Raw genomic sequence first — 12,270 nt, forward strand, 5'->3', positions numbered from 1 at the left:
AGTGGGAGACGTAAGAGGGAAAAAAAAATTTAATGGGTCTCTCACCCCATCATGTGAGAGGTCTCTCAATAACGCTATTGAGAGATCGTCTCTCCGGAGTTTTTGTGATAATTTTCACCATGATGCGTGTCTAATATATGATGTTTTGCACCTCATTTCACACGCATTTTAGAGCTCATTTGAGTAGTTTATGCTACTATTTCCCTTGTTTCGTGTATTTCTTCCTTTTCGTGTGATTTTGTAGGAATGTGAAGAATATGGCGGAAAATGGACCAAATCTGTCCCGGAGTGCTTAGCATTGCATTTGACATGGAATAGTGACTCGAGAGATGAACTTGGTGCGCGTTTCGAGGCCTGAAAGACAAATTTACGAGAGCTTCAGAAGCGAATTTCCAGCTATAGCAGTCTATAGACTGACCTACATGGTCTATAGACTGCCAGAATGCTTCACAATGTTGCAGCCTGTTTCAGATGGCAATATCTCGAGTTAGATAGCTGATAATCGAGTGATTCTAATTGGAGGTGAAAGCTTATCCTCTTAGCTTTCCAACGCCGCGTAGAACGCCTGATTTGACCAAGTAACGAAGAAGTGGCAGCTGTTTTAAGATCGGTGCGCGCTGCAGGAATCGTCAGAATGCAATTCTGTACAGCACCTTTGGTCGATCGACTGGCCTCAGTGGTCGATCGACCACCCCACGAGCTGCTGCGGAAATTAAAGAAATAGAACGAGAATTCCGAGGCCCTTTGTATTTTTAGGTTTGAGAATAAAGTTACGTATGTCTATCTATATAACGTAACTCTCTCTATTCTGAAATTCATTCAGTTCTGAGGGAAATACTTAGGGTTTGATATTAAGTTTTGCATTAGGATACATATTCAATCAATAAAGTTACTTTCGCATCCGGTTTTGATCTTTATTCTTGCTTCCTGTCGGTATCTTTATGTTCCTTATTTCAGTTTATTACTTTAATTCGTAGTGTAGAATTGCTAGTGAGGATTCCCAAAGCCGTATTATTGATTCATGTTAGTTACTTGTTTAATTATTTCAATTATGAATTCTTATGCTTTAATTTCGAATTATATTGTTGTTATCGCTGTTAGTATGTGTAGCTAAATCACCCTTGCTAGGATGTAGGCGAACTTAGCGTAGATGGCATTAGAATAGGTGAACCTCGGATTAGGGCTTGGTCGACCGACTGGCTTATCTGGTCGGTCGACTGAGTCGGTTGGTCGATCGACTGGGGTAGCTGGTCGATCGACTGACTTCGTGTTTGATTTGCTTCGTTTGAATCGTTAAGTGCAATATCTATCAATGAGACCTAGCGGAGACTTGTTAGATGCTTAGTTTTGACCAACCCGTAGATCGAAAGATAGGGAAGGACTTAGATTAACGATTTAAGACGGCTAAATTGCTAGATCGGAAGATAATGTAATTTAGGCATTAGGATCACTAGTCAAGAACGAAAGTTAGTATTAGTGACACCTAGGGACTAATAGCATAGACCGAGAGGGGCTATTAGTTGACTTGGACCGAGAGGACTTGTCATACCCATCACCCACGACTGTATTTCGAGACTTACCTAAACTTATGTGCCATCGAAGCTGTAGTGACCCGATCTTCCTAGCTCTATTCCATTATTTGTTCACATCTTTATTTTTATTTGCTTGTTTTTATTGTCTTATTTAATTTTTATTTGCATTTAGTTCAGTTATTAATCAATCAAAAACCCCCACAATTGTTATCCATTGACTAAAATTAGAAACAACTATTATCTCCCTACCTCCCTGCTGATCGACCCTTACTACCGCTTGCTAGTAGTAGTTTGGAATTTATAAATATTATTTTTGATACTCACTTCAACAGGTATCACACCACATCAAAGTTTACTCTCCGTCCCAATTATTTATTTAACTTTTATTTTGGCACAAAGACAAATAAAAGGAGGAAGATCATTTGTATAAATATAATGATTAAGTGACAAATGGACAATAAATAATATGGATGATTAAATTACCCTTTAAAAATATTTCCAATATAAAAAGTAAATAAATAAATAAGGCACCCATAAATAAAATAGGTAAACAAAAGATCGGGTATGGAAGGAGTACATCTTTCCCTATAATACTTCCCTTAATCAAGCTTTAAAGCAAAAAAGCTCCATATACCTTGCCTTTCTTACAAGAAGCATCTAACACCTCCTACTTCCCAAAGGCACCACTTACACGTTTGTAATAAAAACTCCACAATTACATGCATATCTCACTTCTCTATTTTGCTTACACTTCCACAAAACATCCTACATTTTACTTCTCCCTTAATAATTATACTTAAAATAAAGATCACCAAAATTTAATTCAAATGAATGCACTAGCACTTATTATTCTTGCAACAATATTTGTTGCTAAAGTATCATGCCAAGATCAAAGTACATTATCACCAACAAATGTAGCAAACCAATTTTGTGTGAGTGAATGTGGGACTTGCCCTACTATTTGCTCATCACCACCTTCACCATCACTACCACCACCAACTGTGATCATCAAGCCACTACCCCCACCGCCCTCGACACCGACACTCACCCCGCTATCTCTACCACCACCACCACATGCACAACTACAACCACCACCTACACCTCCTTCACCTATAATCATTCAACCCCTCCTACCACCCTCACCCCTACCACCACTGCTACCCCTGCCTCCACCACCATCCCAATACTCGACCCCACCTACTCCGAAAGCCCATTCACCGCCACGATCACCTCCGCCGCCCTCCAGTGGGCCCCCTAAAAGCAGTGGTGACAATGACCATGCACCTTCTCCACCAGTCTCATTTCCTTATGTTATCAATCCAGCTAGTTCTTCACCACCTTATCCATACTACTATTTCTATGAATCAAATGCTGCGTCTTTGATTTCTTCTCAGGCTTACTACATTTTAATCATTTTATACGTTTTATTTCACGTGTTATGCTTTGCGTTACCGTAAGCAGGTTGTTCGTTAATCATTATTTTTAATTATTCATGTAATTACAGTAGTAAGGTATACGTAGTACGTTCTTATATGTATTTTTTGGACATTTGATGCTCATAGAAAAATATGGGATTACGTACGTACTACACTAGTTACTCGTATTTTTTAATTCCTACCTTTTCTATTCCTTCGTTGCTGTATTGTTCTTTTTTTCCGAAATATCTTCTTTCTATCCTTTCCTTCAAGTTCAAGAAATGCATGGTTTTTGTTTGAGTAAAGGGTAATTTAAGGATCTATACTATATATTTTTTTTCCAGATAAGGACCTAAACTTTCCAGCTTTACAAATAAGGGACTCTTTATGAAGTCCGTTAACTTTAACGGCAAAATTAAAACACCTGCAATCTATAGTTGGTCAATTTCCCATTTTCTATTGTCTTCTCTTTAGTTCTCCTGTTGCCATTAAAATAATGACGGTTTCATATCTCGTCATCTCCATCTCCCCCAAACCACACAGTGACTACCGTCTTTCATAATTTTTCTGTAAGTTTTATAGTCTAAAATAACATGTTCTGGTATCATAATAAACATGTATAAACTCAATGCGGAAGCGATAAAAGAGATCGATTACTTAACTCCAGCCATTGCTTGAAATAATTGATCCGTCTTAATGAATAACCCAATTCCTTATGCCCCAAATCTGACTTGGTTTCCAACCCCTAAGCCTCACAATTTAGATGGTGTATTTTCTTAATGAGGTAGACTTGGTGAACCTTAATCAGAATAAATATGTTCCCCTTATATAGACTCTTGCCATCAAAGAGTCAACAGGACAGTTTTCTAAATTGTGAGTGGTAACTTATGGGAGAAAATAGTGAAAACAAAATCCTAGATAAATTCCACCATACAATGGACCAACTTAATTTCCATAAAATAACTTAATTAAATATTAATGTAATACTTATTTATTTTATGGAAATATCTTACATTCTCCTACTTGGTCCATTTAACAAGAGACACAACATATGGATCATGGCGACGAATTCTCTTAGAGCAAGAATTAATCTTCCATGTATCACAATATATCAAGTCACTCACACAACACACATTTAACTTAATGAGTAAACCCCATGTTTACTCGAGGTTCCAACAAAATGATATTTCTCAACATTTGTTTTTGGTGGAATGTTAAAGCTTGTATTAATGAATCAATGAAGTGCTACACCATACAACCACTAATAGCCAAAAGGCTACAACATATCAACTGCCTACCAATACATACGCCAATAATAGACTCAAATCAAACTTAGACTTTTCAGCCAAACGAGAGACTCCCTATGCTTTACTACTGATATTCTAGTTTTAATTCTAGTAGATATGTCTCCTTGAATCACCCTCAGGATGACCGAAGGATGAGGAGTATAGGCATCCACCCTACAAACATTACGAGCTAGCCAAATTCTATAAATGAGGTCACAAAGGACACACCAAAGGATCTGCTTCTTCAGAAGGGATGTACTGCGTAACTGCAAACACCATTGAACAGCTTGAGTTTCAGGAATTTGCATTCCCAACCAGTCATTAACACACTGCAAGCAAGCCTTGCTAAATTTGCATTGGAAAAATAGATGATCATGATCTTCGGAATGGACAAGGCAGAGATCACAAATGGGATTTATATTCATGCCAAAATGACATAACCTGTCTTTGGTCAGAGGTCGTTGCTGCATATATAACCAGGCAATAAAAGAAGTTTTTGGCAAATTGAGAGAACTCCAGACAATGGGATACCATGGGACTCTGATGCTTTGTCCCATCAACCAATCATAGCCATTGGCAGTACAGTATGTACCATCCTTAGAGCACCAGACATTCTGAACATAACCAGCCTTTAACTGCTCTTTCACTTTACAGATTATTCTCCAAGCCCAACTAGAATTATTAGTAGGAATATAATCAAACCAGGCCTGACCTTTAATATAGATATGATTGACCCATTTAATCCATAAATGGCCAGCTTTGCTTACAATCCACCAACAATACTTACCAATCATCGCTTGATTCCATATTCTACTATTAATCACACCCAAACCACCTGATTTCTTATCCTGACAAATTCTATCCCATGAAACAGGAGGAACTTTCAGAAACTCCTCAGAACCAGACCACAAGAAATTCCTGCAAATGCCCATTAATTTATTGATAACGGTAATGGGAATAATGAAGATTCGAGCCCAATATGTATACAATTGGGAAAGCACACTTTGAACAAGAGTATATCTACCAGCATAGCTCAACTTATAAGCTCCCCATCCTCTTATCCTACTCATCATCCTCTCCACCAACCTGCTGCAATCACCTACAGAGATCCTCTTATAGGAAATTGGTATTCCTAAATATCGAAAAGGAATTGGCCTTTCCTGAAACCCAGACATACCAAGAATATTCTGCTTCACCCCCAACTGAACACCATTAAATTACATATCTGATTTTTCCTTATTAATTTCCAAACCAGAAGCAACTAAAATGTAGAGAATGCTTTCAGCAGAATCAAAATGGATGCTTCGTCACCTCTACTAAACAAAGGAGGTCATCTGCAAAACATAAGTGGCTCAACTTAAGTGCTCTACACAATGGGTGAAATTTGAACTCTGGCTTCTGAGTCACCACATTCAAAATTCTTGTTAAATACTCCATACAAAGAGTGAAAATTAAGGGAGACATTGGATCACCTTGTCAAATCCCTCTCTGTCCCTGGAAATACCCAAAAGTGGTGCCATTTAAACAAATAGAATAGGTGGGAGTATTGATACATTCCATTATCCACCCAACCACAGCTGAAGGAAATCTCAGAGCTTTCAGCATATGCTCTATAAACTCCCACTCTATAGAGTCATACGCCTTTTTGAGATCAACTTTCATTATGCATCTAGGAGAGCAACTCTTCCTCATATAAAGCCTAACCAAATCTTGACAGATAAGGATGTTATCCACAATATCTCTACCTTTTATAAAAGCACTCTGATTGTAGCTTACAATATCAGGTAAAATCTTAGCAAGCCTCATACAAATAACCTTAGTTATACACTTATATATCACATTGCAACATGCAATGGGTCTGAAGTCTGATACTACCACAGGCCTGGCTTTCTTGGGTATAAGTGTGAGGTTAGTTGCATTCACTTGCTTGAGGAGCTTACCATTTCTAAAAAATTCCATCACACCCTCCTCAATGTTTGTTCCAATAACCTCACATGCATCTTTCAAAAATTTACTTGTGAACCCATCAGGTCTAGGGGACTTCTCAACAGGAATAGAAAAAAGGGCCTCCCTTACTTCACTAGCAGTAACCGGTTGGAGCAGCAGATTAGCATGATCAGCAGTTACAGTTTTGCCACATCTGACAGTAGGATAATGAACTCTAGTAAGAGTTTTATGAGATCCTAACAGCTGCATATAATATTCAAGGAATGCATTCTCAATAGCACCCACTTCAGTTTGCAAAGCACCTCTCATATCCTCAATAGCCAATACCGTATTCACCATTCTCCTTTCTTTGATATGGCTATGGAAATACTTGGTATTAGTATCCCCATACTTTATCCAATGCAATTTAGCTTTTTGTGCAAGAAAACACAATCTAGCAGTATCCAAATCCTTGTACACTTGCGTAGCTCTTCTTTCCTCCTCCTGAAGATGTAGATTCTTAGGGTCATCATGCAAAGCAATCTGGGCATTTCTCAATTGGATTTGTGCCAACTGTGCACTAGTCTCCACATTTGCATAAGACTTTTGATTCAACTCTTTTAAAGGCTTTTTCAACAACTTCATTTTTATTACAATTTGATACATCTTCCTGCCATAAATTTCAATCTGCCACCCCTGTTTAATAATGGGTAAAAAGTTCTCATCAGCACTCCAGATATTAAAGTATTTAAAGCTACCTCTTCCTTTGATCTGTGTGTGCCAAATTTCCATTAAACAAGGGCAGTGATCATATAACCCTTCAGGTAAAAAGGTTGTTACAGTGTCAGGGAACTCCATTAACCAGTCATGGTTAACCAAGACTCTATCAATCCTTCTGAACACCCTATCATTATTCTCATGTTTGTTGTTCCAAGTGTAATAAGCTCCTTAAGAAGTAATATCATGAACTTCACAAGCCATAATACAATCCAAAAATCCAGTGATCTCAGAATCAGAAACCACTGGTCCAATCCTTTCATCCACAGACAAAACATTATTAAAATCCCCAAAAATTACCCATGGACCATTCACACAATGCTTCATGTGAATTAAAGAATCCCACAAAGGAAGTCTTTCAGCAATTCTATTCTTTCCATGCACTAAAGATAACCACCAAGAACATCAAGTGGCTAAATAATCCACTTTCACATGAAATATCTGCTCTTCCATCTGAATAACATCCACTTTATAAGTAATAGCATTCCAAATTAACCAGGTTCTTTCACCTTTCCTACTACCACCATTAACAATTACTGACCAGCTACTACCCAAATTATTGTAAACCTTATTAAAAGAACATTGTTTAACCCTAGTTTCTAACAGTCCAAATAGCCCAATTTTATTCATATGCAGAAACCATCTAACATTCTTCTGCTTATTAGGACTATTGAACTCCCTAACATTCCAAAATCCTATGTTAGCCATGATCACTGGATGCACACCACCCAATTCACCACCACCAGTATTCAGTCCAGCTATAACAGGAGAAATCACTCGAGAAGGCTGTCTAACATCCACAAGCCCAGTTTTAGCAAAAGAGTTTAAGGCAGCCATAAAGGATCCTTTCCCTCGTTGAGCAATATGCAGTCAATGTTTGGAAACTCTTGTTATAACTCTTGCCGGCAGAACAGAACTTTGAAGCACCTCCTGAGAAGGCATAGGTGTAATAAGAGGTTCCCCAACTGAAGGTTGGACCACTGTAGGAGAAACACTAGGAGGCTTAGTGACCTTAGACCTCCAGGCCTGCTTAGGCTTGACTTTACCATCCATAGTTTTCTTCAAACAGTGACTCACCTCATGTCCCAAACCCTTACACCCCACACATAAAATAGGCTTCCATTCATAATGGACATTGATACGCTGATTAACATCAAGTTCATCAACAAACTCAATATAATCCGGGTATTTACTGCCCATTTTCACTTGCACCATCACTCTTGCATACCCCGAAAAACGCTTATGCTTAGTGTCTATATCAGTTCTCACAGGTTTACCCACTAATCCAGCAATCTTCATTAATGCAGGCCCCGAAAATTTCAATTGTAAGCCATAAAATCGAATCCAAATGGGTACGAGGTCCACATCCTCCTTAACTAATTTAGCTTCAGGAGTCCACTCCTTAACTATAAGCGGTTTTTTATCAAAGAAATATGGACCACCCTGCAGAACCGTCGTTTTCCTAACAGAATTCTTAAATCTTACAAGGAAAATACTATTAGGTTGAAAAGCAATTTTGTCGACTTCATCACTACCCCAAAGACGACGCACAAATCCATCAATAACGGGACAAGGCGGATTAGCCCCCAATATGTAACAATACATAGCATCTTTCCAAAAGTCTAACTCACATTGAATATCCTCAGAAGTAAGATAAAGCTTACCACCAGTGGATGAATTCCCAGTCTCATTGCCTCTCTTCCAATTGACCTCAGTCCATTCCTGCTCAGATTCAGCTTCTGACTCCACACAATATTCTGCAATCGGATCCATTTTCTCCTCCATGTCATAAGGTTGAAGAATCTCAGCATCCGATGCAGTTAATGCCTCAAATTGATTCGATTCCATTCGATTTTCCACCGTAATTTTAGGAGAATTAGTAGTATTAGTAGTATTATTATTACGAAGAAGAGTAAATTTACTAAGTTGTAATCGTTTATTTAGAGATTTAGCGATTTTAGGAGTATTTTTTTTTTTGTGTTTAGCCATTGCTAGAAACTCAGAAAGAACCCTAATTTCACCTTCTCTCTAACTTTCTCTCTCATTGTCTTAATAATCGTATTTGTGCATATAACCCTAGTTTCTCAACATTACTCTAATAAATATGTGCATATAAATCCAAAAGAGAAAATATCCAACTTAATAAAAGTTTCTTACAAAAACATAATGAATGTACTACATAATAGAACCAAGTCTCATTCTCACAACATGATCCTTGAAAGTCTTAATTGGCATGCCTTTAGTCAAGGGATCTGCAATCATCAACTCTGTGCTAATGTGTTCAATGATCACTTTCTTTTCCTGAACACGCTCCTCTATGGCTAGATACTTTATGTCGATGTGTTTACTTCGACTTCCACTCTTAGCCATAAACACAGCAGCTGAATTATCACAATACATTCTTAGCGGCCTACAAATAGAGCCAATAACTCTAAGCCCAGATATGAAACTTTTCAACCAAACACCATGTGAGGTAGCCTCAAAACAAGATACAACTCAGCCTCCATAGTAGAAGTAGCCGTCAAGGTTTGCTTAACACTCCTCCATGACACAACTCCATCAACTAGCATAAACACAGAACCTGATGTGAATTTACGTGAATCTATGCAGCTAGCGTAGTCGGAGTCGGACTAACCTACCACTTCAAGATTCTCAGTCCGTCTAAAAATAATCATGTAATCCTTAGTATCTTGAAGGTATCTCGACACTTTCTTTGCAGCTTTCCAGTGATCAAGATCTGGGTTACTCTCATATCTTCCCCATACTCCAACCGCATATGCAATGTCAGGTCTGGTACACACTTGAGAATACATAATGCTACCAACAGCTGAAACATATGGAATATTCTTCATTTGTTCTCTTTCAATGTCATTCCTAGGGCACTGGTCTAAGCAGAACCGGTCACCTTTTACAATTGGTACTACACTTGGTGAACAATCTTTCATCCTGAATCTTTCAAGTACTTTATTGATATAGGCCTCTTGAGAGAACCCCAAAATGCCTCGGGATCTATCTCTATGGATCTTAATGCCAATGACATAAGATGCCTCACCCATATCCTTCATATCAAAATTACTTGAAAGGAATTGTTTCACCTCATGTAGCAACCCTTTATCATTGGTTGCTAGCAAAATACCATCCACATACAACACTAGAAAACAAACATTACTCCCACTGACCTTAAGATATATACATTGATCCATTATATTTTCTTCGAAACCGAATGAAGAAATAACTTCATGGAATTTCTTATACCATTGGCGGGAAGCTTGTTTTAAACCGTATAGGGATTTATTTAGCTTACAAACCAAATGCTCACCATCTTTAGAGAAGAATCCTTCAGGTTGTCTCATATAAACCTCTTCCTCTAAATCACCATTGAGAAATGCTGTTTTCACATCTATCTGATGTAACTCGTAATCAAAATGAGCTACTAATGCCATGACAATTCGAAAGGAATCTTTCTTTGATATAGGAGAAAAGGTCTTTGTGTAGTCAATTCCTTCTCTTTGAGTGAATCCTTTAGCAACGAGTCTTGCCTTATGTCTCTCGATGTTTCCAAGTGAATCTCTTTAGTCTTATAGACCCACTTGCACCCAATAGGTTTTACACCATCAAACAATACAACGAGATCCCAAACTCTATTAGATGCCATAGAATTCATCTCATCTTTCATAGAATTCAACCATAAGTTTGAATCTGTAGAACTTACGGCTTGTGAAAACGAAATAGGATCATTATCAGCTCCAACATTATAATCCAATTCTTGTAGATATACTTCATAGTCATCAGGAATAGCCGATCTCCTTTCACAAATAGATCTTCTTAATGGAACTTGTTCATCCTCATGGTGAACCTCTTCGTCATTATGATCTACCATATTTTGATCGACATTTTGTGGAATTTCTATCACTGGTTGTGTAACACTCGATTGAACTTGAGGATTATGAATGACAACCAATCTGTGACTTGAATCAGAAGGTGGAACTTCATGATGATCCCTCTCCAGGACAATGTCCCGAATTAGGTCACTCCAACTGATCAAGTCATTCTCAAGAAATTTAGCATTTCTTGATTCCACAATCCTTGTAATATGAGATGGACAATAAAACCTATAACCCTTAGACTTTTCGGCATATCCAATGAAATACACACTAACAGTCCTGGGATCAAGTTTTTTTCTTGTGGATTATACACTCTCACCTCCGACGGGCATCCCCAAATGCGTATATCTCTCAAACTCGATTTCCATCCTTTAAATAACTCAAAAGTTATCATAAACACAGCCTTGGAAGGAACCCGATTTAATATATATGCTGTCGTCTTAAGAGCATCAACCCACAAAAATGAAGGAAGTTTAACATTACTTCTCATACAACGCACCATCTCAATTAATGTCCTATTTCTTCTTTCTGCTACACCATTCTGATCTGGAGAACTAGGCATAGTGTATTGGGCAACAATCCCATGCCCTTGATGAAGAAATTTAGCAAATGGACCAGGTGCTTGTCCGTTCTCAGTGTATCTACCATAGTATTCACCACCTCTATCTGATCTCTCAATCTTAATGCGCTTACCGCATAGATTCTCTACTTCAGCCTTAAACAATTTAAAGGCATCAAAAGTATCATCCTTAGAACGAAGCAAGTAAAGATACATATACCATGAGTAATCATCAATAAAGGTGATAAAATATTTTGTATCATTGGCGTTCATGTCCGGACAACAAATATCCGTATGTATGATTTCTAATAGGTTAGAACTTCTCTTTGCACCTTTCATAGACATGTTAGTTTGCTTACCCTTAATGTAACTAATACAAGTATCAAAATCAGTAAAGTCTAAAGTATCAAGTACTCCATCCTTTACTAATCTTTTTACCCTCTCAATGGAGATATGTCCCAATCTCCGGTGCCACAAAATAGAGGAATTCTCATTCATAATACAACGTTTTAAACCAGCATTGACATGCATAGAATTATGAGTAATATTATTTTGCAGTTCAAAACGATATAAATTATCAGACAAAATACCATAACCGATAATTTCAGAATTTCTGAGAATACTGAATCCAGAGTCTGAAAAATTAAAGGTAAACCCCAAAGGTACAAGTCTTGATACTGAAATCAAATTTCTAGAGAAATTTGGAACATAAAATGTCTTTTCCAAATGCAAAATAAAACCACTACTTAATACTCCCTCCTAGTCTGATTGTTGGTTGCCTTTCTTTCGAACACCAAAATTAAGGAAATGAATTTGGACCACACAAAACACCCTACCCCACATGAAATTGAATTTAGACCACACAAAACTTACTAAAAAAGGAAAGGGGAA

The 12,270-nt window shown here is 37.7% G+C and overlaps 1 protein-coding gene across 1 annotated transcript; it reads right to left on the minus strand.

The window, feature by feature from the left end:
* Positions 1–4,268: 4,268 nt before the first annotated feature.
* LOC141614385 (uncharacterized) lies at positions 4,269–5,408 on the minus strand. The gene has a single exon (XM_074433130.1). The coding sequence runs from the start codon at positions 5,406–5,408 to the stop codon at positions 4,269–4,271; it is 1,140 nt and encodes a 379-aa protein (XP_074289231.1).
* Between the last annotated feature and the right edge of the window lie 6,862 nt (positions 5,409–12,270).

Source organism: Silene latifolia, chromosome 11 (assembly GCF_048544455.1).
Source record: "Silene latifolia isolate original U9 population chromosome 11, ASM4854445v1, whole genome shotgun sequence".
Taxonomy (NCBI): domain Eukaryota; kingdom Viridiplantae; phylum Streptophyta; class Magnoliopsida; order Caryophyllales; family Caryophyllaceae; genus Silene; species Silene latifolia.